Below are 27,761 nucleotides of genomic sequence, written 5' to 3' on the forward strand. Positions count from 1 at the left end.
AGTGGAACTTTCATGAAGTGATAAAAACTTGGGAGTTTTTATAAAAATGCCCATAAAATGATAAGAAAAAGTTGTTTGAAGTTAAAGAGCCAGTTCATTTTGATTATGGGAGCTGTCTAGGAGCCTGAACAACTATCTCTATATCCAGGAAGCTGAAAATTTACAGTAATGTAAATAATGTCGGGAACACAATGTACCAAATTATGAAATGGTGGATACAGTCTTATAAAAGTTAATGTTGGGTGCCTGAGTGGCTCAGTCATTAAACGTCTGCCTCAGGTCGGCTCAGGTCCTGATCCCAGGGTCCTGGATGGAGTCCTGCATCGGGCTCCCTGCTCAGTGGGAAGCCTGTCTCTTCCTCTCTCACTCCCTCTGCTTGTGTTCCCTCTCTCACTGTGTCAAATAAATAAAATCTTAAAAAAAAAAGTTAATGTTCACAAAATGTACTTTTCTAGTAAGTTGCTTTATTCTCAACTTTAAAAATTAGGATCAAAAGAACCCTGAAATGAATGTTCCAAAGGTAACTGCACATCAATCTTCTAAATATTTTTAAAACTCAAAGTATAACTTACATAAAATAAAATGCACACATCTTAAGGCCACAGCAATTTTTAAAAAAGATTTTATTTATTTGACAGAGATCACAATTAGGCGGGGGGCAGTGGGGGGGAGCAGGCTCCCCACTGAGCAGAGTCCGATGCGGGGCTTGATCCCAAGACCCTTGGCATCATGACCTGAACCCAAGGCAGAGGCTTAACCCACTGAGCCACCCAGGCGCCCCAAGTCCATAGCAATTTTAAGGACTGTGTAACCACAGTGTGAAATGAGGCACCTGGCTGTCTCAGTTGGTGGAAGTGTGCTGCTCTTGATTTCAGGGTTGAGTTCGAGCCCTTTGGTAGGTGTAGAGATTACTTAAAAATAAAATCTTAAAAAAAAAAAAGTAAAACATTTCCGTTGCCCAAGAAAATCACACATCCAAAAAAAGAAAAAACAAAAACAAAAACAAAAAACCCACACATCTACACAACCATCCCCGCCCCCCCCCCTTTTTTTTAGAGAATTCGTCCTTTGGCAAATTACTACCCTCACCTCACTCAGTCAACAATTTCTGATTTCTACCAGCATCAATTTGTGTTGCTTGTTTTACAATGTTATACAAGCGGAGGCGCACTATAAACACATTCTTTTTTAGTCTATCTTAGATCAACATGTGTCTGAGGTTCAGCCGCGTTGTTATGTGTATTAGCTGGTAGGTTCTTCGCATTGTTCACCAGCATCCTGTGACTGCCAGAATCTGTTGATTCCTTTTTTGTTGGTGGATATCCGGATTTAGTATTTGTCTGTTAGGATCAATGCTGTTACAAATATTCTTGTAGATGTCTTTTTTATAAACATATGTGAACATATTTATTTCTTTTGGGTAAAAACCTAGTAATTGCCAGGTCGTAAGGAAAGTGTACAGGTGGACACATAACTTTGTTAACTATCAGTTTTCAGAACAGGTGTACCATTTCATAACTTCCTATCAGCAATTTTTCAGGGTTCCAGTTGTTTCATATCCTTGTCAACATCCGGTATTGTCAGATCGTTAACTTTCAGCCACTGTAGTGAATGTGAAATGGTATCTCACTGTATTCTTAACTTTAAAATCCCAAATGACAAATAACATTTTCTCATGGGCTTGGTGGTCATTCCTCTATTTTCTTTGGCTGGTCCAGTCTTTTATCCTTTTATTAAAATGGGTGGCTTAGCTTTTTATTATTGATTTGTGGGAGCTCTTTCTGTACTTTGGGTAAAAATGTTTTGTGAGATACATGTATTATGAATATTTTCTCCAAGTTGTTGGTGGTTTGACTTTTAATTTTTTGTTAATGATGATTGTAACAAGCAAGTATTTTAAGTTTTAAGGAAGCTTTTTTTTTTAAACAGTGATTTGTGTAGCTTAAGGAGTCTTACCTACTCCAAGTCACAAAGACTTGTAAATACTTTAAAAATTCCATCTCACCTATTTATACAACTGGCTTACTGCTTCTCAATGAATCTGATGTTTTTACTCAGTGGGGCAATCTGTTTTGCTGTTCTTTTAAAAAGTTATTTAAATCTGAATTTTCAACTTTTCCCAAATGTGAAATACTAGAAAGCAAAAGCAGAGGGTTGTGTCTTCTCTTTTTTATAATTTCTCGTAGTATTTAACACAGTGCCTTGATTATGGGAAGTATCTGATATTTGTGGAGAAAATATAAACAAGCAATTAAAGACTATAAAATTCAGAATAGGGTGTATTCATCTGTTAAACATTAAGACAGGAGAAGTTTTAAAAAGAAGTACTGGTAGAGGGGCGCCTGGGTGGCTCAGTGGGTTAAAGCCTCTGCCTTCGGCTCAGGTCATGGTCCCAGGGTCCTGGGATCGAGCCCCACATCGGGCTCTCTGCTCAGCAGGGAGCCTGCTTCCTTCTCTCTCTGACTGCCTCTCTGCCTACTTGTAATCTCTGTCAAATAAATAAATAAAATCTTTAAAAAAAAAAAAGTACTGGTAGATAATTTAAAGTCGCTTTAAAAAGTTTGTCATATTTTGTTAAATTTACTGAACTTCACTATGGGAAGAGGTAGCAAAAAAAATTTTAAGTATTCTGAAGAAATACACCAAAAAATAAAAAATAAAAAAAAAAATTCAGTGGTTTTACCTAGAATTCACCTGAAAGCAAATCTGCTACAGTGAATTCACCTGGTGGGCATGGCAACAAGAATGGGTCACACCGTCCAAGAGTCCGAGTCAAAGGATGTGTCGCCATCACAAACTCAGCTGCTCTTGAGGAAGGTTATGTGTACACAAACAAATCTTTTTCTTTTAAACACATGAACAAATATTAAAGATAAATTGTTAAATTCTTCCTTTACCAGCTGACGCTCTTCCATCTTCACTATCACTGAATAGCAACAGTGACTGTAGTCCCATCTTCCTTCTCTTGGCAGTAAATTTCACACAATTTATTCATTTAGTTAGTAACCTTTCTTTTTTAAAGTGTCTTGTTCATTTTACTTGGATTCATTATTTATCTTTAACATTTAATTTCATCGTTTCCTCAATTACACAGTCTGTAGCAACGTAAAAGAAATGCAATTTATACTTACGTTGTACCGTATTGTTGCTAGCTGCCCACAAACATATCCCCCACTCATGTTGTATGGCTAAAGTAAAGTGTTTTACTGGTATATGGAAGAATTAGTGATAGTAGATGGGTTAGAGATGTCTTATAATTTTTACCATTTAAATAATATAATTTATACTGATTATTGGAAAATTCACTAATGCATTTTCAAGAACAGATTACATTTATATTTGGATAATGAAGGAAATCTCTATCTAAAATTATTATCTTAAATAATTTCATACATCTGTTGGCAATTTCTTTTTTTTTGGTCAAGATTTTATTATTTTTTTTTTCTTAAGTAATCTCTATACCCAACATGGAGCTCGAACTTACAGCCCCAAGATCAGGAGTCGCATGACTCAGTCGCATAACTGAGCCAGGCATGCGCTTCTTGGCAATGGTTTTGAAATGAAACCAAAATACCATCAGTTTTAACTACGAGTATATGCACTACACACACACCCCCTAACCTATACCTGGAGTCCCAGGAGTTCATCAATTGAAGTCTCTGGTTCCGCAGGGTTGCTCTCTGTTTGCCTGGGCATTTGTGTAATATTGTTGTCGCTGTAATACAGAAAGAAAAATTTTTACCAGTCTCTCAAAATTAGGTGAAAACAGTTAGGCATCATCAACACACACATAGCTTACCTAGTCAAAAATTTATTAATGTTTTCTGCAAGCTTTTCTTGAAGAGATTTGTTACTTAGTATTTTTTCTCGTGCATTTTCAATAACCATTTGCTGGAAAAGAAAAATCAATATTAGTAAAAGAATAGGGGAGAGCTTCTAGTGAACGGACGCTAGCTAGTTTTAACAAATCTAGGTGGAAACTCAGAAGTTATGGTGGGTGGCTACCATTGTATTAATGCTCGAATACTACACTTCACAAGTGTTTTCACAGATCCTTCACCAACTCTTTCTTCACTGATTACAAAACACAGCTCCAAACCCGAACTTTTCATTCAGGGTTTTTAAAAAGATGATGCTAGTAAAATGCCCTATTATGTTGCATAATCCAGCATCCACAATGTATTTACAGGTCCCTAAACACAGCACTGCTTCTTACTTGGTACATCTGCACATGCTACCTATTCCAAATGGACTGTCTCCTCCTCATACATTTTACTACTCTCTATCCCAAGGCAATTACGCTGCAGTTTTACAGAAATACTGTAACACACAAATGCTACACACACACACACACACACACACACGTAAATATCAATATTTTAAAACTCAGGAATATCTCAGACTGCAAAGCTTGGTAAGGTCACTTACTTTTTCTACTGCAAATGCATTTGGATCCTGGACATTCCTTATCGTTGAATGAGGCCCAGATAAAGTGTTACTTTTCCTCTGAGATTCACTGAAACACATTTCAGAGCTTGTCTTTTAAAAAGTATAAAAAACGGATTCAATAATTACATATATAGATATAAATCTTAAGATCATGGAAGAACAGGTATTTTCTCTCTTTGTGGTAACAACAAAGCTTTGGATAGAGTAGAAAACCATTCTACACTTGTATTAACAAGAAATGAATCTGAAGTCTAGCTTCACCACTTACTATGTGGTCTGTAGCAAGGTAAGTGTTTTTTGTTTTTTTTTTTTTAAGATTTTATGTATTTATTTGACAGAGAGAGAGAGACTACAAGCAGGGGGAGCAGCAGGTAGAGGGAAAGGGAGAAGCAGGCTCCCTGCAGAGCAGGAAGCCCAGTTCTGCCTATTTGACCTACTTTATAACAGGGTAAGATCAATTGCATTATTGGGTTTATTAAAGAATTGAATAAAACAAAGTATGTGTAAAAACTATTTAAAAAAATTTTTTTTGAAACAGAGAGGCAGAGAGAGGAGAGAGGTTTTTTTTTTTTTTTTTTGGGCAGTTTACTATAATTGTTAATATCTTTCTTGGCAATTTTTAAAAATTTAAATTCAATTAATTAACATATCATGTATTATTAGTTTCAGATGTAGAGTTCGGTGACTCATCAGTCTTTAACACCTAGTGCTCATTACATCACGTGCTCTCCTTAATGCCTGTCACCCTGTTACCCCATCTCCCCACCCACCTCCCCTCCAGCAACCCTCAGTTTGTTTCCTAGGATTAAGAGTCTCTTATGGTTTGTCTCAGTCTCTGATTTCATCTTGTTTTATTATTCCCTCCCTTCCCCTATGATCCTGTTTTGTTTCTTACACCCAACATAAGACTGAGATCATATGAAAATTATCTTTCTCTGATTTATTTCCCTTAGCAGAGAGAATCATAAGCAGGCTCCAAACCCAGCACAGAGCCCAACATGGGTCTTGATCTCATGACCCTGAAATCACTACCTGAGCTGAAATCAAGAGTCGGACACTTAATCAACTAAGCTACCCAGGCGCCCCTGTGTACAGACTTTATAAAAAAGCCAAGGTTTTTATGTTAGATACTGTTATAGTTGTTTTATTATTAAAATAAAGAAGGCTGAGGCAGCCTTGAATGAGAGACAACCAATTATAAAAATTCTAACAAAAATATCCATGGCATGGCAGTTTTAAGAAATCAGAAAAAGCATTTAAAAACTATTATCTCTCTTTTCTGAAATACTCTTCAAACAAAGACACATAGGTTAAACCAGAAAGAACTCTGCTCTCTAAGACTCCCTGAAAAAACTGACTTTAAGACTTGAAATACTTGTTTGTGGAAATGCTAGTATTATTCCTATTTATTTAAAAAAGAACAATCATCTAAAAAAAAATCTGAGATACTACCAATTTTAACCAACTGAGCCACCCAGGCGTCCCTATACTACCAATTTTAAGACATATTTTTATCTACTATTACAAAAAACCACTTCCAATGAAAGAGTAATAAGCCATTGATTAGAAGATATAACCTGATTTCAGGGAAGTTAAAATGTGAAAAAAAAAATGCATTTAAAAATGGATATAATAGCCTGAGGAACTGAATCCATTCTTGTTACTTTATTCATAACGTAAATATGGTGATGTAATTCTTTAATTTTAGTGGTTATCAGAAACTCGTCCTTTCAAAATGCATTTACCTTTTGCGTCTAGCCGGAGACATGACCGTGGTCTGAGTTTTCTTTTCCTGAGGACCAGGAATGATATTTAAAGCCTCTCCAGCTGTATTTCAAGAAAACAAAGTATTAAGTCGAGGACACAGAACAGTTTTCTAAGTGTGAATTAATGGAATAAGCAGCATTACAAAATGCCTATTATTTTGTATTAAACTCAGCATATACTGAATGGTTTACCATGTGCAAGGCACTGTAAAGTAAGATGAGTAAAATACGACTTCAAGTTTTATACAGTACAGGTACAGGACAGTCTCAACAAAAAATAACGTGGAAGGACAGAGGAACTGCTTCGTGTACACTACAGTGTGTGTATACTAAGTGCTTTTACGCAGAGGTGTAAACAAGGTTGGAGGAAAGATGCAACTGAGGAAGGATGTAACTGATGGTGAAAAATTTTAGCTGCACAGAAGAGAAAGAAGACTGGTCTAAGAAGTAAGAGAGCAGGCACCTGAATTTTTATCCCAACGCTGTTATTAACTAGCTTTTGCTCCTTCCTATCATGCGTTTTCAATAGTTTCAAGTATACAACAATCAAGATACACCGCTTGGTGTCTAAGTTCATGCCCAGCTCTCAGCTTCACAGAAATAGGAGGGATTTGCAACACGCAGAGATGGGGGTGGACTGGGGGAACATTCCTCACTACAGAACAGACCGGCATGAACTAAGATACGGAGGTCAGATGTACTGTGTATTCCTTTCAAATACAACAAGAGTCTTTTCTATCCTGCGGTTAGAAGAGAAATAAGAATCCCAGATTAAAATGTCTCATTAAGTATAGTAATACGCTTACTTTAAGGCAAACCTACCCAAAGTGTGTTCTACTTTCAGGCTTGTCTTTTTTTTTCCTATAATTTTATAAAATGAGTATAGAAGTGCAGCATATCATTGATTCATATGATCGGACTAAAAACAAAATTTCAGAGAAGAAAATTCAAACTTACTGGCAGCTGTGTCTTGTGACTGTGAATGGCTGACCACTAGGAAATTGGACCTCAAAGGTGTTGCAATCTGGCCAGCTGGCCGGATAACCTGCACAGCTGCTGGAGGCGGCGGCGGCGGGGGAGGAGCAGTAGTACACTGTCCTGAAAGATACGCTAAAGTCAGCAACTCTGAATTCGCGGGAGCTGCTTGAGCCGCAAGCCTTCTCTGTCGTTTGATTTCCGCAATTCCACTTCTTGTTCGGACTGAAACACATGAGCATTTAAAAGGTTAACTGTCGGAGTACTCTGGGCAATTTTAACAAGTCTACGTAATACTCCTACTGTTTAACATGTGAAATCTACAGATTAGGGGAAAAAAAAAAACCCTTAAAAGTATCAGCTAAGTTTATGATAAAATTACATAATTTCCTGTGAAACAAACTGAAGCGAGTACAGCTGCCCCATGTACAGCACAGGGGTTAGGAGCACCGACTCTGTATACTTGAGAATGCAACTTAGGACTCCCCCAAAACCTAAGAGCCTACTGTTGAACAGAAGCCGTGCCAATAACCAACAGCTGACTGACATGATGGCATGTTATATTGTGTTCTTACAATAAAGCAATGCAGAGAAAACAAAATTTTAAGAAGAAAATCATAGGAAGGGAAAATACATTACACTCCTGTATTTACAAAAAAATATGTGAATAACTAGACCCACACTGCTCAAAGCACTGTGGTTTGACAGTCCTCTGTCCACACAAACTTTATAAATCTACGAGTGTATTTCTTCTGCAATAATTCATACTGATATTACTTCCACAAATTAAGAAACAAACCTATGAAGTGAGAATTAAGAAGAGGTGAATAAATGAGTACCAATGAGAAAAAATAGGGAGTATTTCAAATGCTTATTTCTACAATAAATGAAAACACTTCCTTTTATGATAATAACTGCACTTAGAAGAGCAGTAGTTTAAACAAAATAGATACTTAGCACAAATGTACTGTTTTTTTTTTTAAAGATTTTATTTATTTGACAGACAGAGATTACAAGTAGGCAGAGAGGCAGGCAGAGAGAGAGGGGGAAGCAGGCTCCCTGCTGAGCAGAGAGCCTGACTCGGGGCTCGATCCCAGGACCCTGGGATCATGACCTGAGCTGAAGGCAGAGGCTTTTAACTCACTGAGCCACCCAGGTGCCCCTGTTTATTTTTTTTTAAAGTTTTTTTTTTTTTTTTAAAACTTGACAGAGAGATCACCAGTAGGCAGAGAGGAAGACAGAGAGAGACGGGGAGGCAGGTTCCCCTCTGGCAGAGAGCCCCATGCAGGGCTCCATCCCAGGACCCCGAGTTCATGACTTGAGCAGAAGGCAGAGGCTCAACCCACTGAGCAACCCAGGTGCCCCCCCACCCACCAAAATGTACCGTTAATGAAAATGTCCATCTGACAGTTTAAGTTTGAAGTAATTCTGAACATTATTTATAGTTTAAAGTTGAATACCAACCTCTCTGATTAGCAACAAACCCGGGGGAACTTTGCATGCTCCTAACAAATAAAACAAAATAGTTAGACATTAAACAAGTTCTGCTGGCAAGACACACTCTAATCCAGTAACAGTCACACCTGAATACACTGAATGAAAAGGTAACAGATCTCGCTCAGACAAAAAAGACAAGCTTATTTTTTTTTGAGGGGTGACCAAATCTTACTTGCTTTAGAAGTGGCATGTAAGCACTCAGGCACATATGACTTTAACCATCAAGCTTCTATTCAGTGCAGTATGCATTAGAGAACTTTAACATCCCATTAAGGATCTGACTTGACTTTAGGAAGTAAATGTATTTAAGAAAGCTATGTATAAAATTTTATAGTTATTACTTTTACCGCTAGAGATATCTTCCCAGAGAAATTCTGATTTCACATAGGACTCTATAAATACTTCAAAATCCCAAAGTTAATTTATTAAATTTATCAAATTTATTACTATAAAACTATTCTATCCAGCCTCTAATAAGAGAGAAAAGCAAACATATAGCTCACAATATAAGGTGATTCTCCCTTTATAATGGTTACCCAATGACAGAGACTACTATCTTCCTGGGAAATCTGTTGAGTCTCTACCAACAGGAACAACAAAACTTACCAAACTGATTAAGCATTTTTTTAAAGAAAAGATTTCTTATTTGAGAAAGAAAGAAGAAAAGCAGACTGCTCGCTGAGCAGAGAGAGCTTGACGTGGGTCTTGATCCCAGGACTCTGAGATCATGACCTTGAGCCAAAGGCAGATGCTTAACCGACTAAGCCACCCAGCTGTCCCTGAATAAGCATTTTTAAGAAGCACCAACCAACCTGGAGAATAACTCGTTAAGAGCCTTTTATTTTTATGTAGTATCTTGTCAATAAGATATCTCAGTAACTTATAAATATTTACAGGTATTAATTTTGAATGTCTTTTTTTTTTAAGAAACATTTTTTAAAAAAATTTTATTTATTTACTTGACAGGGAGAGAGATCACAAGTAGGAAGAGTGGCAGGCAGAGAGAGGGGGGAAGCAGTTTCCCTGCTGAACAGAGCCCGATTCGGGGCTTGATCCCAGGACCCTGGGTTCATGACCTGAGCCAAGCTGAAGGCAGAGGCTTTAACCCACTGAGCCATCCAGGTGCCCCTGAATGTCTTTTTAAATTTTTTTTTTTTAATTATTTATTTATTTAGAGAGAAAGACTGTGTGAGCAGGGGGAGAGGCAGAACGGAGAGAATCTCAAAATCTCCCTGTTGAGGAGGGAGCCCAAACCCCTGACCTTGAGATCATAACCTGAGCAGAAATCAAAAGCTGGATGCTTAACTGACAGAACCAACCAGGTGCCCCAGATTATCAATGTTTTTGAAGATTATTTGAAAGGGAAGAAATGAGGTGAAAAGGGGGGAAAAAGGTAAGACTATCAAATAAGATGTAGTACAAAGTTGAACAGAAAGCATTTGAAGTCATTGTAGCAGTTTAAACTGAGAAAGGAAATTGAGCCCCTGCTGTTTTTTTTTAAAGATTTATTTTACAGAGAGAAAGGAAGCAAGAGCAGGAGGCACAGAGGGACAGTTCCAAGCAGATTCCCTGCTGAGCGCAGAGCCCTGAGTGGGGCTTGATCTCACAACGTGAGCTGAAACCGAGGGCTGGATGCTCAACCGACTGAGATATCCAGGTGCCCCGGGACCCTGCAGAATTTATATCAGGTGTTCACTGGTAGCTCTGGGAGAAAGGGTAGAAAATTCCAGTTTTTATACTAGATTCTAAAGTTAAATATGAGATGTTATAACTGATACCAGTAAGGACTGGCATCCAAGGATGCCAAAACTGGCATTCCAAGGCCATGACCTCGGTAAACGGTGGGCACTGCTACCATGAGGAAATTCTAAATTAAAGATTCAAAAAGTAGCATTATTATTCAAGCTTGTTTCTTTATAGGGCATGAACCAACGAGGCATGAATTCAACACATCAATTCTTTGCATGAGTAATGAAGATGAAACTATGAAACTATGTGAGGGAATTCACACAAGACTGGCATTAGATTTGTATTCTAGCCAGAGATCTGCCTCTAACTTGCTATGGGAACCTGGAAATGTCATTAAACATCTGTAAATCTCAATTTCCTTTTTTTTTTTTTTAAGATTATTTATTCATTTATTTGACAGAGATCACAAACAGGCAGAGGCAGGCAGAGACAGAGAGGGGGAAGCGGGGTCCCTGCTAAGCAGAGAGCCCCATATGGGGCTCAATCCCAGGACCCTGAGATCATGACCTGAACTGAAGGCAGAGGCTTAACCCACTGATGCCAGCCAGGAGCGCCCCCCCCCCCCTTTAAAGACTTATTTATTTGCTAGAGAGAACGAGAGAGTGGGAGTACAAACAGGGGTAGCAGCGAGCAGAGGGAGAAGCAGAGTAAGCAGCCTGATGCGGGACTTGATCCCAGGACCCCCGGCATCATGGCCTGAGCTGAACGCAGCCGCTTAACCAAATGAGCCACCCAGACGTACCTCAATGTCCTGATTTCTAAAGATTTTATTCAAGTAGGCATTTTATGGCAAATTATTCCAATAAAAACCAAATGAATATCAATAACCTCTAGGGTAAATTTAAAATTAGATCAGTACCACAGAAATGCACTGTGTGGGTCATAAGAAGATTTAAACCTGAATAGCTTCCTACGTGTGTTTGCATTCCAAAATCATGCATGTTCTGATAAGCTTACGATACAGGCTTTTTATTACCTGATCTGAGAAAGTGTATGGTCTAACTTCTTCCATAGAGATGACATAATTGCTGGGACATCATTTGATGTTTCTAGATCATAAGAAGAAAAGTTTCTTAATAAAAACAGTTGAAGAAAATTCACCCCTTGATTTAGACACAAAATGAACAAAGAAAACAAACTTTTCTTTCAGCTGTTGACATGTTGGAAACTAAGAAATAAGCCTCTTTTGTAATACAACCTGCAAAGCTATAAAGGAGATCGCATTCTTAAGCCATTGAGTATCAGATGCAATATGAGGGGAAATGGAAATTTGTAAAGCCTCTGAAGCTTTTATAGATTAACTTTAAACCGTCTTTGTATTAAAAAAAAAAAAGACAAACTATTTTTTTTTTATGATTTTTAAGTAATCTCTACTTCCAACATGGGGTTCGATCTCACATCCCTAGGACCGAGCACTGCATGCTCTACCAACTGTGTCAGTCAGGTGCTGCCCCAAAAAGACAAACTACCTTAAATATGTTCTATTTGACATCATGTTATATTTGAAAGTTAATAAGCTGATTTATAATCAATACCATAAAGCTTATGCAAACTCCTTTGACTATGGAAATTATTTTGCTACAACCGATGTTTTTATGTCCACATCACTGCAACTGCTTAGCAACCACTTAATAAAAGCCCCACCAGTTACTATTCTTAGGAGTTACAGGTAACATTCCTGGGAATAGATTCATTTTTTTAGGATATGCTCTAAAAGCCCACAGTGATAGGAAACTTCTAGGATATTTAAAATCCTTATCATTTTTTTAAAAAATTTAAGGTTTTTATTTTATTTTACTTATTTATTTGACAGAGAGAAATCACAAGCAAGCAGAGAGGCAGGCAGAGAGAGAGAAGGAAGCAGGCTCCCCGCTGAGCAGAGAGCCCAATGTGGGGCTCGATCCCAGAACCCTGAGATCATGACCTGAGCCGAAGGCAGAGGCTTTACCCACTGAGCCACCCAGGCGCCCCTTTACCATATATTTTGAAAAAACTCAAACCAGAGAAAGCTACCCAACATAAAAATGGGACTAAACCTTTGTATTCCAGTAGCATATTCTTTTTATTGTTGTGACCTTGGAAAAGTTATATGGCTTCTCCAATTCTCAGTTTTCTGATACTTAAAAATGATCTTAATAATCAACCTGTAACTGGGTTATTTTAAGGACTGAAGTAAAACTAAGGAAAGCATCTAGCACAAAGCTGTCTAGAGACAAAAACTCAATAAATAAATAGATAAGCATCTTTCCTTTTTTTCAGTGTTATTGTTTTATGGTTCTTTTTTTAATGTCGTCAATTATAAAATTTATCAGTATTAGAGAATAAAATAATTTTAACTTTTTCCCTAAAACATTAACTTAGGCAAGTATTATTTTATATTTTGGTTACTATAAACCAGAATTTTATGATTGGTTCCTGTGTCGAGATTTAGACTACCAAGACCTTATAATTAAAATTTTGGCTTAAAATTCTGTAACACACAGCAATGCTATTCACCAGTTTAGACATCTAGACTTATGATTTTTATTTTTTAAGAAAATTACTTTGTTACATTTGTTAGCATTCAGATTTTTGCCACACATTTATCAATCAATATAAACGCAAACTAAATATTTCCCAGCAAAACTTCTCTCATCACAACTAAGACAAGCTTTCTTTTGGCTATTAAGATTAACAGCCTTTAAAAATTATTTCTAATTAAAACAATTAGAAAAATACTGTATAAAATAGAAAAGAATCCCTGACCCTCAGTTCTTACCTTTTGCTTTCATAGCTACATATTCATTCAGAATTGTTGTCAAGTTTTTTCCAAACAAGGACTGAAAAAAAAAAAAAAAAAAAAAAAGATCAAGCATTACAAAAAATTGTGTAATACTACTCATAATTTCTCACCATGAAACACTTCCCTGTATAAAGTTATAAAAGATCTGGATTTTTTTTTTTTTTTAAAGATTATTTATTTATTTCACAGACAGAGATCACAGGTAGGCAGAAAGGCAGGCAGAGAGAGAGGAGGAAGCAGGTTCCCCGCTGAGCAGAGAGCCCAACGTGGGGCTCGACCCCAGGACCCTGAGATCATGACCTGAGCCGAAGGCATCGGCCCAACCCACTGAGCCACCCAGGCGCCCCAGATCTGGATTTTTTGATGAAGAAAAGATTAAGAACAGGTTATCAAAAATGAAGAGTCACTTAACTTAGGGGTTGCATGAAATCCACAAGTCAAGAATCTTGCCTGTGTGAATAGGACACTATGACTATGTTACATTAGCTAATAAGATAATCCAAAGGCAGAAAAGCAGTTTTCAGCTGTGGGATAGGGATCCAGTCACATAGCAATTAATTTTTTTATCTTTTAAAAAAAGTATTTATTTGACAGACAGCAAGAGAGGGATCACAAGCAGAGGAAGCGGGAGAGGGAGAGGTAGGCTTCCCGCCAAGTAGGGAGCTCAATGCACGGCTCCATCCCAGAACCCTGGGATCATGACCTGAGCCGAAGGCAGACACTTAACAACTGAGCCATCCAGGTGCCCCCATATAACTCTTTAAAAACAGTAAGGACCAACTCCTAATCTGCCCTCCCTACCCTGAAAGCCATGTGAACCTGCCAAAAAACAAAGTGAAAAAAAATCGCTGAGCGTAAGAGTTCTCAAGGATCGGCACCTTCCTATTTTCACCTCCATCCTCTCTGAAACTCACTTCCTGTTTCTCCTACTACTGAAGCGCAGGTTTTTATTACCTTAAATCTGAGGTCATAAGAATCTGGAAGGCTTACTTTCACACATAAAAGTGGACAGGTTAATTCTTAATTCGCAGTCATTTGTTGTGAAGAATAAGTAAGGATAGATGAAACATGTCTAAGACAATGTCTACCATAGGACAGGTGACCAGTCTCCTTTTCTTTCCTGAAGATTTCTACTTTGTTGTTTCTTAACTAAAGCCTGAAATGTCTGGCGATTTGCTTAATGCTAACCTAGTCATTATGCTTTGCCTTAATTATAGTAGCTAATAATTTGTGAACGACTGGTATTGTGTCTCTCAAAATTCAGGTCAGGACACAGTGGAGAAAGTGGCCATCTACTAAGCCAGGAAGACAGTCATCACCAGGAACTGAATTGGGGCATTTTGATCTGGGAAGTCTGGAGATTTCCCAGCCTCCAGAACCGGGAGAAGATACAGGGGCTGGGTGTGCATGTAGCTACTGGGGGGCCACTGCAGCTGGGCCCTCACAGCAGAAAGAGCTATACAACACCACAGACATGTTCATCCATGTAAACAAACACGCCTATGTCTCTGTAGATTTGTACAAATATATAGATTGTATTTCTTACTTATATTTATATATAGATTTGTACAAATACCAAATATGGTGTCATAGTGATATCTCTATGATTAACTACAATAGGACTACGATTCAACACCACAGATTTTGTTCTTAGGCTTATCTTTATCTTCTTTCTCCTAGAGAGTCCTGGCTCCAGTTATATACAGTAAGTTTCACTTATTTGCTGAAAATGGCTAATTTAGAGGAACTCAGAGGAATTTACTTAAGATTCATTCATTCATGCTGTTGTGTGAATCAACAGTGTGTTGTTTTCTTTTCTTTTTTTTTTTTTATTTATTTGACAGAGAGAGAGGTCACAAGTAGTCAGAGAGGCAGGGAGAGAGAGAGGAGGAAGCAGGCTCCCTGCTGAGAGGAGAGCCCGATGCGGGGCTCGATCCCAGAACCCCGGGATCATGACCTGAGCCGAAGGCAGAGGCTTTAACCCACTGAGCCACCCAGGCGCCCCATTCTATTGCTTAGTATTATTTGATTCTATGGCTGTACCATAGTTTACCCACTTACTGGCTGAAGGACAATGTGTTTGTTTTTTTTTTGGTTTTTGGCCATCACAGATGAACATTAGTGTGCAAGTTTTTATGGGAACATATTTTTCACTTCACCTGGGTGTATGAGTGCTGGGTCACATGGGGAATGTATGTTTTACCTTTATAAACAATTATCAATCTGTTTTCCAAAGCGGTGGTATGGTTTTACGTTCTCATCAGCCATGAATGTAAGTTCCTGCTGCTTTGCATCCTACTGCCAAGTATCTGACAGTTCTTAAAATTGTGTTTTAGGGGCGCCTGGGTGGCTCAATGGGTTAAAGCCTCTGCCTTCGGCTCGGGTCATGATCCCAGGGTCCCGGGATCGGCCCCGCATAGGGCTCTCTGCTCAGTGGGGAGCCTGCTTCCTCCTCTGTCTCTGCCAGCCTCTCTGCCTACTTGTGATCTCTGTCAAATAAATAAATAAAATCTTAAAAAAAAATCGTTTTAAATTAGCCATTCTAATATATATTGGTATCTCAGAGTATTCATTTGTATTTAGTCCAATAACAAATGATTTGGAGCATTTTTTCTTTTTTGTGGAATTTTTTTACCATAAGCTTATGGCCATCTTCAGATTCCTTGCCCATTAATTTCATTTTTTTTTTTTTTTTTTAATGCAGTTTTTCGGGCGCTTGGGTGGCTCAGCGGGTTAAGCCACTGCCTTCGGCTCAGGTCATGATTCCAGGGTCCTGGGATCGAGTCCCGAGTTGGGCTCTCTGCTCAGCAGGGAGCCTGCTTCCCTCTCACTCTCTCCCTGCCTCTTTGCCTACTTGTGATCTCTATGAAATAAATGAATAAAAAAAATCTTTAAAAAAAATGTAGTTTTTAAAAAGATATTCTGGGTATAAATCCTTTATCACATGTATGATAATGTAAATATTTTCTTCTAGCCTGTGTCTTGTCATTCTCGGGACAGTCTATTGTAGAGCAAAATTTTTAAATTTCTACAAAGTCTAATTTACCAATTTATCCTTCTATTGTCAGTGCTTTTGGTGTCACATCTAAAACTCATCACCAAACCCAAGTTTACAAAAATTTTCTCCTGTGTTTTCTCCAAAAAAATCTTATAGTTCTACATTGTACCTCTGGTCTATCTTTACTTTGGTTAATCTTTGTATGTGGTATGTGTAGAGGACTTTTTTTTGAATCTGGATGTCTACTTGTTCTATTTTCATTTGCTGATAAAATTAGTCTTTCTCCAGTGAATTGCCTTTGCACTTTTGTCAAAATTTTGTGTGTGTCTACACTGGGATCTATTCTGTTCCACTGATCTAAGTGCCTCACCTTCCTCTAATGCCACTCAATCTTGATTGAGGTTTTTGTTTTTTTTAAAGATTATTTATTTATTTGACAGAGAGAGAGAGAGAAAGAGAGAGAGGCAGTGAGAGAGGAAACACAAGCGGGAGAAGGAACACAAGAAGCAGGCTTCCCACTAAGCAGGGAGCCTGATGTGGGGCTTGATTCCAGGACCCTGGGGTTATGACCTGAGCCAAAGGCAGACGCTTAATGACTGAGACACCCAGGCACCCTATGATCACCAGAGATTTTAAGTCTTACAATCAAGTAATGGGAGTCTTCCAACCCATCCTTTTTAAAACTTATTTGGGCTATTTTAGTTCCTCTGCTTTTCCATATAAAATTTAGAATTACAGCTTGTTGCTATCTATAAAAACGCTTGTGGAGATTTTGATTGTAATGGATATATAGATCAAAATGGGGAGAACTGACATCTTAAATGAACACAGTATGTTTGATATTCTTCAGCAGTTTTGTAAGTTTTGTTCAGGTTTCCTCCACAGAGAAGTAGGTTGTCTGTGAACAACTGAAATGAATCTAAGGAGACATGTTCAAAATAAATTAACAAAACACTATGTCAAATAATGCAGCTCCAAAATATGTCCATTATATTCCAAATCATGCTCTGTTGGTCTAGTGATATTCTAAAAAGGGGACAATAAGATAACAAAACACTTGTTTTTTATTTGTCTAAAGTAAGCAACCAGACATAGGAAAAAGATAGGTTGCTACAATATACCATAGAGCAGTTGGTTTAAATAATAGGCATTTCTTATTCTGGAGACTGGTGAGTCTCAAATCAAGGTGCTGGCCAATCTGGTTCCTGGTGAGGGCCAACTTCCTGGCTTCTAGACATCTCCCTTCTTGCTGTGTGCTCACAAGGGATCCCCTCTGTCTCTTCAAGGAGAAAGATCCCTCTCTTCCAATTCTTGTAAAGGCAATAATAACTTCACAATGGGCCCAACCTCATGATCTAATCTAAACCTAATTAATTTTCAAAGGCCCCACCTCTCAATACCATCACAGTGGTATAACATCATCACTGGTTAGGGTTTCAACATGAATTTTGGAGGGACACAAGTATTTAGTCAACAGCACACAGAAAACAAATGAGCCCAAGACAAGCAGTAGTGGAACTAATTAGAACTCAGAGTGCTGGGGTTCCTGGGTGGCTCAATTGGTTAGGCATCTGCCTTTGGCTCAGGTCATGAACCCGGCATCCTGGGATCAAGCCCCATATTGGGCTCTCCCCTGCTTCTCCCTCTCCTGCTCCCCCTGCTTATGCTGTCTCTCTGTCAAATAAATAAATAACACCTTAAAAAAAAAAGAAAAAGAAATGAGGGTATTATTTTTTAAAAAGGTTTTATTTATTCTTTCGACAGACAGCATGCATGCACCAGAGAACACAAGTGGGGCAAACGGCAGAGGGAGAAGCAGGCTCCCCACTGAGCAGGGAGCCTGACGTGGGGCTTTATCCCAGAACCCTGAAATCGCAACCTGAGCCCAAAGAAGACGTTTAACTGACTGAGCCACCCAGGCGCCCTGAGAGGGTCATTTTGAAACTGATTCAGAGAAGCCAAATTTTGGCATAAATGTGTGAAAAGAAGAGCTGCCTTCTTTAGGTCTTTCTAGCCACGCATGAATACTATCAAATCTCTACCAATTTTGATACTACCAATGAGCTGATGTTAAGACTGGTGTTTATAGTGTCTCATGTTGGTCAATGAGGAAATACTTCCCTTAAGGAACAAAGCACTCACCAGTAAGCAGGCTGGGATAAAACCTTCATCTGTACAATGTTCCGCATATTCTTTTAAATTTGAACTTTCCAAAATAAAAGTCTGGCAGGTAGAAGTGAGGTTTTCCTGTTGTAAGTAACCTAAATGAGAAACAGAAGGTCAGGTAATTCCAGTAATTTCTGTACTTTCACCAAAAGGCCGCAGAAATGCAGTTTCATATCAGAAATGGAACCTCAGGTGGAATGTCCTGGGTTTCTGCAGCCTTGCCCAGTGCCACTAGTTTGTGCTGCAGGACAAAGTAGTCTTTTTTTTTTTTTTAAAGATTTTATTTATTTATTTGACACAGAAACTAAAAACATGCGATATTTGATCAAGTTAATTAATGCACAGTAATGCTTGCAAGCGAATCTATAAGTGACAGGAAAACTAATAAAGAAATGATCAATGTTCTTCTACCCCATAACCTCCATACTGACCAGGCTGGCAGACAGTTATAAAAGTAAGTTACTGGATAATCACAAAACTATATTCTCCCAACGCTGCTGTTTACTTGTTCATTTCACTTAATTGCCTAATGGTTTAAGAGAAAAATGAACAAAAGACCCGCTTTGAAGGAAAGAAAGGCACTCCTTTGATTTTTTAATTTATGCCTTTAGGAATCAAAATACTATTTCAATAAAACTTGAGCATTTACATCTAACTGACATTTACGGAACAATCTTATTTATCAGCGTGTGGTACCTGCACATCATGAATGCTTCATTTGTCTTGACTAGCAGCCTATCCTTGTTCTTTTGTTTCTTAGCATTATTAGTGTTTACCTAAATCCACAACTCAAAACAGTAGCATAGTACAGCAAGAACACTGGAGGAGGTATCGGGAGGCCAGGTTCTTACTCTATTTGATTAAAATAAACACTGTAATTTGGGGCAAAAAAAAAAATTCACATATCTTCCAGGATTAAGGTGCCTCATGTGTAAAGCATCACACTTGCTTTGACTTGTGGATCAAATCTGGTGAAATTACTTCCTTGTGTAAAGCCCTTCAACCATTTCCCATAGCACTCAGTTTTAATTTCTAAATTCTGAGCAGCTTCAGCTGGAATGACAATATAAGGACTTCTAAAAATCCTCTCCTCCATAAAAGCAATGAGAATACTGACACAAATTATTTAAAAAAGAAAAACGTTTGGGCGCCTGGGTGGCTCAGTGGGTTAAGCCGCTGCCTTCGGCTCAGGTCATGATCTCAGGGTCCTGGGATCGAGGCCCGCATCGGGCTCTCTGCTCAGCGGGGAGCCTGCTTCCCTCTCTCTCTTTCTCTGCCTGCCTCTCCATCTGCTTGTGATCTCTCTCTGTCAAATAAATAAATAAAATCTTAAAAAAAAAAAAAAAAGAAAAACGTTTACAGAACTCAGAAGATAACCAAAGTTTTAGAAGCATTTGAGAAAAACAGAAGATCAGACAGGGCTGGAATTTTTCCAAAGACCCATTCCCATTCCCAGATACTGTCATAATTTGATCTGTGTGAAAATTATCAGAAAACCTCCACTTGCGTGGCTTGTCTTTGAACTGAATCAGAATTCACCCAGTACAAAGAAACTTCTTTAAGATGTTTGCTTAAAACTACCAGCAGGAATTTACTTACTACCTACAGCTGCCTGTGACGAAGAGCAGGACAAACAAGCTACGCACACACCGAGCTGGGGTAGGAGCAGTCCATAGCACACTCTGAAGAGCTAGGATATACTCACGGGCTATTAGAAGGACGGGCGCGAGCAGTGTACATGCTCAGAAGAGATCTGACAAGACCCTAAGCCCTCACCTCTGGCTGACAGATACAGCTCTGAGTGAGCAGGAAGTAAGGCTAAGGTGGAGTTGTCAACTGCTCAGCTGAATGGTGAAGCATGCCCCAGCATACACACAGCCCTTGAGCAAACAGTGGGAGACTTAGCGACTCCAAGCAATTAAAAAAAAAAATAACTGGGGGCTGCTGGGGGGCTCAGTCGGTTAAGTGTCTGCCTTTGGCTCAAGTCATGATCCCAGGGTCCTGGGATTCAGCCCCGAATGTGGCTTCCTGGTCAGTGGGGAGCCTGTTTCTCCCTCTCCCTTTGTTGGTCCCCCTGCTTGTGCTTTCTCTCTGTCAAACAAATAAATAAAATCTTAAAAAAAAAAAAAAGAAAAGAAAAAACAAAACAATGTCCAATCATAGAATATAAACTCAGAGAATACAGATTGTACAGACTCAGTCGAGGCAGCAGTTCACAGCAACGGCGGAAACAACAGTAAGGAGCCTGAACCAACATGGGGGAGGCAGGAGAACCTTATTACAAGAGCGGTCACATTGTATTATTAAAATGTCTAATTTCCAGCAAAAAATTCTGAGATATGCAGAGAAACAAGAAAGTATGTTTCATACACAGGGCAAAAAATAAAAGCAGTCAATAAAAATCATCCCTAAGGAAGCCAAGAGTTAAAATTTTAAAAATCAGCTACTTCATATTTTAAAGATTTATTTAAAAGAAAAAAAGAGGAAGAGAAAGAGAGAGGAAGAGAAAGAAAAAGAAAGAGGAGAGAAAGAGGAAGGAAGGCAGGGAGGGAGGGAGGGAGGGAGAGAAACATTAGCGCACACTGCACTGAGTGGAGCCTGACGCTGGGCTCAAACTCTTGGAGATCACCACCTGAGGGGAAACCAAGAGTGAGATGCTTAACCCTGCCTCACCTGAGTGTCCCCAAAATCAGCTTTTTTTTTTTTTTTAAGATTTTATTTGTTTGTCAGAGAGAGAGAGAGAGAGAGAGAGAGAGCGAGTGAGCACAAACAGGGAGAGCAGCAGAGGGAGAAGCAGGCTCCCTGCTTAACCGACTGAGCCACCCAGGCATCCCCAAAATCAGCTGTTTTAAGTAAGCTCAGAGGACTAAAGAAAACTATTTCTAAATATCTAAAGCAAGCTGTGAGAGCAACGTTTCATCAAGAAGAAAAACAGAAATTTTACAAAAAAACAAGTAGAAATTCTAGAGTTGAAAAGTAAAATAACTAAAATGACAAATTCCCTAGAGGTGGACTCAAAAGCAGATGTGAAGAGGCAGATGAAAGAATTAGTGAACCTGAGCACAGATCAAATGAGATTATCCAGCATAAGGAATAAAAACAAGAAAGTATCAGAAAAAGTTAACACACTTTGAGATGTGTAGAACACCATCAGTTATGCTGACATAAGCATAATCAAAGTCCGAGAAAAGAGACAGAAAAAGGCAGAAGGAATATTTGAATAATGTCCAAATAATGAACATCCAAAATTTTAGAAAACACATTAATTTATTTATCCAGGAAGTTCAATAAATTCCAAGTAGGATACACTGAAAGAGATCCATACCTAGACACCTCATAATGAAACTGCTAAAAGACAAAGAGAATTTGCACAGCAGAGAGAAACAGCTCATGGCATCACAAGTGATCTTCAGTAAGATTAACAGCTTTTTTCTTATTAGAAACCACGGAGGCCACAGGCAGGCAGATGAGGCAAAGTGCTAACAACAACAAAAAGTCAACCAAGACTAACAAAACCCCTTCAAAATGGAGACATTAAACTCTTCTTACATTAAAAATACAAAATGAAACAAAACCCAGAGACATTGTTGCTAGTCGACTTTCCCTTTAAAAAATACTAAAGGGAGTTCTTTAAATTAAAATCAAAGGGCACTAGACAGTGAAACAAATCCATAGTAAAAAAAAAACAACACTAATAAAGGTAACTGTATAGGTAAACATAAAACAGTGTAAGTTACTTTTTGTTTGTAACTCCCCTCTGCTTTAAATGACAACTGTATATAATAGTTAAATATAAATGTGGGTTGGTTATCATAATGATGAAGATATAATTTATATGTCCTTAAAAGCAAAAAGAAGGGAGAAGCAAATGGAGTTATACAGGAGCGAAGTTTTTATATACTATTTAAATTAAATTGGTATTAATCCAAACAAGACTATTTTAAGTTACTTGTAACCTCCAAACAATCACTAAAAAAATAACTCAAAAATAAAAAATATAAAGGAAACAACAGTTGTCGGGGGCACCTGAATGGCTCAGTTGGTTAAGTGTTATACAACTCTTGTTTTTGGCTAAGATCATGATCTTGGGAGCCTGGGATAGAGCTCCACACAGGGGTCTGGGCTCAGTGGGGAGTCTGCTTTAGGGTTCTCTCTCTCTCCCTCTGCCCCCTTCCTGCTCACATGCATGTGCTCTCTAAAATAAAAATTAAGATGGGCGCCTGGGTGGCTCAGTGGGTTAAGCCGCTGCCTTCGGCTCAGGTCATGATCTCAGGGTCCTGGGATCGAGTCCCACATCGGGCTCTCTGCTCAGCAGGGAGCCTGCTTCCCTCTCTCTCTCTGCCTGCCTCTCTGTCTACTTGTGATCTCTGTCAAATAAATAAATAAAATCTTTAAAAAAAAAATAAAATAAAATAAAATAAAAATTAAGAAAAAAAAAAGGAAAAACAACAACAGAATTAAAACGGTAAATTGGATTTAACACAAAAAAGGCAGTAATAGAAGAGTAACAGAACAAGTAAACATAAAATACATATAGACTACAAGCAACCGAACGGCAGGCAAAATCCTTACCTTATCAGTAATTACATTAAATGATAATGGTTTAAACAATAAAAAAATTACAGACTTACAGAATGAATAAAAAATATGATTCAAGTACATGCTCTCGACAACACAATTTACATTCAAACACACAAACAGTTTGAAAATAAAAGGATGGAAAAAGATGTACCATTCATATAGTAACTAATTAGGAGCTGGAGAGGCTATACCAGTATCGGAAAAATTAAGATAAATATTGTTAGTAGAGACAAAGATAATGATAAAACATTCAATCAATCAAAAAGATAACAATTATAAGCACATATGCATGTAAAACCAAGGTTCCAAAAAACACGAAGCTGAAATTAACAGAAGTGGAACAGGAACAATTCACCAATCAAAGTTACAGACTTCAACGTCCTACTTTCAATAATAGACTAGAGAGCTCAATAAGTAAACAGAAGGCTTGAACACTATAAACCAACCAGACCTAACAGACATGTATAGTGTACTCCACCCAATAACAGCAGAATATACATTCTTAAGTGCACGTGGATATCCTCCAGGATGAACCACACATTAGGACATAAAGTCTCAATAAACTAAAAAAGACAAATTATATAGAGTATGCTCTCTGACCACTAAAAACTAAAATTAGAAATCAGTAATAAGGGGGCGCCTGGGTGGCTCAGTTGTTAAGTGTCAGCCTCCGGCGGGGGTTATGATCCCAGAATCCTGGGATGGGTCCCTCGTCTGGCTCCCTGCTCAGTGGGAAGCTTGCTTCTCCCTCTCCCACTCCTCCTCCTTGTGTCCCCACCCCCACCCCCGTCTCTTTCACTCTGTCAAATAAATAAATAAATAAAATCTTAAAAAAAAAAAACAAAAAACAAAAAAAAAAAACCAGTAATAAGAAATTCACAAATATGTGGAAATTAAACAACAATCTCCTAAAAAAATCAAAGGGTCAAAGAAGAAAACAAAAGGAAAGTAGAAAATATTTTGAGATTAAACAAAAACACACATATTAAAACATACAGGATGCAGCTATAGAAGAGCTTAGTGGTATATTTATATTGTAAATACATTTATTTCAAAGATGAAAGATCTCAAACCAATAACCCACCCTTCCATTTTCTAAACTAGAAGGGCAAATTAAACCCAAAAGAAAGCAGAAAGAAGAAAAAAGGTATCAGAGAAGAAAAATGAGAATTTAAATAGAGAGAAAAGTCTATGAAACAAAAAGTTGATTCTCTAAAAAGATCAACAGAAATTGACAAATCTTTAGAGAGGCTGACAAAGAAAAAAAAAAAGACTCAAATTCCGAAGTTCAGGAATGAAAGAGGGGACATTACTATCAACCTTACAGAAGTAAATTACATTATAAAAGGATACTATAAACAGTTGTGTGCCAACAATTCAGAAAGCTCAGGTGAAACAAATATTTCTTAGACAAGACATGAACTAAACCGACTCAAGAATATACAGAAAATCTGAATAGACTTAAAACAAGTACAGATTGAGCTGTAATAAATACTCTTTTCATAAAGAAAGGCCTAGGATCAAATGGACTTAGTGGTGAATTCTATCAAATGTTGAAAGAAGTTTCACCAACTCTTTAAAAAAAAAAAAAAAGAGAGAAAGAAGCCACCTCATTTCAATCGCTGATACTAGTAATAATTTGATACTAAAACCAAAGACATCGCAAGAAAACTACAAACCAATATCCCTTATGAAAAAGCAGATGTAGTAATTTTCAACAAAATACTAACGAACTAAATCTATTAACATTTGAAAATGATAATACACTATGACCAAGTGCAACTGTGCCAGAAATGCAAGACTGGTTCACTAAAACAAAAATAAATCAATGATTACATTGATTTATTTTTGTGAACTGAGTAAAGTTGCCCCAATACATTGTATTAGCAGAATAAAAGACAAAACCATGTTATTGTCTCAACACACGTAGAAAAAAATCATGTCACAAAATCCAACACCTTTTCACGATAAAAATATGAGACTATAAGGGAATTTCTTCAACCTGATAAAGGCATTTATGAAAAGCTCACAGCTAACATAATATTCCAAGGTTTAAGAGTCAAAGCTTTGCCCATAGGATCAGGGACAAGACCATGCCTGCTCTTACAATTTCTATGCAACACTCTACTAGAAGTTCTAGCTTGGGCAATTAGGAAAGAAACTAAAGTAAAAAGCGTCCACCCTGGAAAGGGAAAACAAACAAACAAACAAACCACTGTCCTCATTTGCAGATAACATGAAATCCTAAATAGAAAATTCTAAGGAATCCATGTACACACAGAAAAACTATTAAGGTCAATAAATGACATCAATAAGGCTTCAGGATATGAGATGACTTTGCAAAAATCGGCTGCATCTCTATATACTTACAACGAACTATCCAAAAATGAAATTTAAAAAAAACCAATTTCATTTACAACAGAATTAAAAAGAATATTTAGGATTAAGTTTAACAAAAGGAGTGTATGATCCTACTACAACCTAGAAATATTACTAAAAGAATTAAAGAAGACTAAATAAATGGATAGAACTCTCTCGATTATGTATTAGAAGAGTTAATGTTATTCAGATGTCAATATTAGATTCGACCCAATTCCTATCAAAATCTTAGATGCCTTTTGTGCAGAGATTAACTGATCCTAACAATCATAGGGAATAACAAGGGACCCAGAGTAGTTAAAACAATCTTAAAAATGAAATCTTGCACCTACCCACTTCAAAACATACTACAAAGCAATGGTAACCAAGTAAGGCGGTACTAGCATAAAGAACAGACATATGGATCAATGGGACAAAATTAACATTCCAGACATTAACAGTCAATTGATTTTCAAAAACAGTGCCAAATCGGCTCAATGGGGGAAATACTAGTCTTTTCAACAACTGGTGCTGGGAGAACTGGATACCCACATGCAAAACAATGGCACTGGACCAAAATAATGAAGTTACAACTCATACCAAATATAAAAATTAACTAAAAATAGATTACATGTACAAAGGTAGGAGCAAAAACTCTTAAAGTCTTAGAACAAAACATGGGTGTAAATCTGTTTATGTAGAATTAGGTAATGGTTTCTTAGGACATCTGAAGAACAAGCAACCAAAGAAAAATTAGATAAATTGAAGTTCATCAAAAGTGAAAACATTTGTGCTTTCAAGGAAACCATGTAGGAAGTGAAAAGACTGATGGAAAGGTGCCTGGGTGGTTCAGTCAGGTAGGCATCTGCCTTCAGCTCAGGTCCTGGGATCATGCCCTGTATTAGGCTCCCTCTCAGTGGGGAGCTTGCTTCTCCTGCTTCTCCCTCTCCTCCCTGCTCATACTCTTTGCCCATATCTTTGTCGTTGTCTCAGTCTCTCGCTCTCTCAAATAAACAAAATCTTAAAAAAAAAAAAAAAAAGAAAAAAAAAAGATGATGGACAAAATAGAAGAAAATATTCCCAAGTCATCTATCTGATAGGAGCCAGAATCCAGAATCCATAAAGAACAAATCAATAAGCATTTAAGAAGAGGCTCAACTTCTTTGGTAAATAGGAAGATATAACATCAAAACCACAATGAAATGTATCAATTCATACCCACTAGGATAACCACAATTAAGAAAGATAGTACTGGCAAAGATATGATGAAACTGGAAATCTCATACATTGCTGATAGGAATAGAAAAGGGTGCAAAATCATTCAAAAATCACTTGGGAAGTTCTCAGAAATATTAAATATAGAATTACCACATGACCAAGTGATGCTACTATTAGGTACATATCTAAGAGAACTGAAACAGAGAAACTGAAACGTTCTTTCCATTCTGCAAGACTTGTACATGAAATGTTCATAGCATTTTTCTTAATAGCCAAAAAGTGGAACCAAGCAAAAAAAAAAAAAAAAAAGGCAAAAAGTGGAAACAACCCAAATGTCCATCAATAATGCACAAAATGTGGACTGTCCATATAGTGAAACATTATTAAGCCATGAAAAGGAAGTAACTACTTCAACTTGGTACGACATGTATGAATCTTGCAAACAAATTTTTAGGAGTCAGATCAGAAGGCCACAAATTGTAGAATTCCATTTACATGAAATGTCCAGAATAGGGGAATCCACAGAAACAAAAAGTAAATTAGCAGTTGCCAGAATTTGGGCAAAGGGGGCAAATGGGAATGACTATTAACAGGTCTGGGGTTTCTTCTGAGGATGATGGAAATGTTCTGGAATTAACACTGTGGTGATGGTTGCAAAACACTGTGAATATACTGCCTATTTGTGTAAATATAGCGGAAATCAGTGAATTTTACATCTTGTGAGATGTGAACTGCATCTCAATGAAAAAATGTAGTCCTAAATTTTTCATGTTATACGAAGCTCTACCTGTTTTGCATCCTAATTTCTTTTTTTTTTTTTTTTTTTAAGATTTATTTATTTGACAGACAGAGATCACAAGTAGGCAGAAAGAGAGAGAGGAGGAAGCAGACTCCCTGCTGAGCAGAGAGCCCAATTCGGGCTCGATCCCAGGACCCTGAGATCATGACCTGAGCGGAAGGCAGAGGCTTTTTTTTTTTTTTTTATCCGAAGGCAGAGGCTTTAACCCACTGAGCCACCCAGGTGCCCCTGCATCCTAATTTCTTCTCTAGCCTTTTATCATACCATTCCGTCTCTCCCAGACTAACTGGTCTTTCCATTCTGCAAATTCACGTATACTCTGATATTAAGACCTTCGTATACTCCATTCCCATTGCTTCAGCTGCTTATTATCTTAGTCTAGCTAATTCCAATTCATTCTTCAGGTTGAGGGTTAACTACCAT

General features: G+C 37.8%; 1 protein-coding gene across 2 annotated transcripts in view; it reads right to left on the reverse strand.

The window, feature by feature from the left end:
* LOC125079945 (protein NPAT) overlaps positions 1–27,761 on the reverse strand; it is a 51,207-nt gene that overhangs the window by 14,736 nt on the left and 8,710 nt on the right. For both annotated transcript variants that reach the window (XM_047693692.1, XM_047693690.1), the window contains exons 2-10: positions 18,359–18,477; positions 13,195–13,255; positions 11,413–11,485; positions 8,655–8,695; positions 7,173–7,415; positions 6,195–6,276; positions 4,429–4,516; positions 3,800–3,891; positions 3,628–3,715 (exon numbers count right to left, since the gene is read on the reverse strand). In XM_047693692.1, coding sequence (XP_047549648.1) covers positions 3,628–3,715; positions 3,800–3,891; positions 4,429–4,516; positions 6,195–6,276; positions 7,173–7,415; positions 8,655–8,695; positions 11,413–11,485; positions 13,195–13,255; positions 18,359–18,477 — 887 coding nt within the window. The remainder of the gene's footprint in view (positions 1–3,627; positions 3,716–3,799; positions 3,892–4,428; positions 4,517–6,194; positions 6,277–7,172; positions 7,416–8,654; positions 8,696–11,412; positions 11,486–13,194; positions 13,256–18,358; positions 18,478–27,761) is intronic.

Source organism: Lutra lutra, chromosome 10 (assembly GCF_902655055.1).
Source record: "Lutra lutra chromosome 10, mLutLut1.2, whole genome shotgun sequence".
In the NCBI taxonomy this organism is placed as follows: Eukaryota; Metazoa; Chordata; class Mammalia; order Carnivora; family Mustelidae; genus Lutra; species Lutra lutra.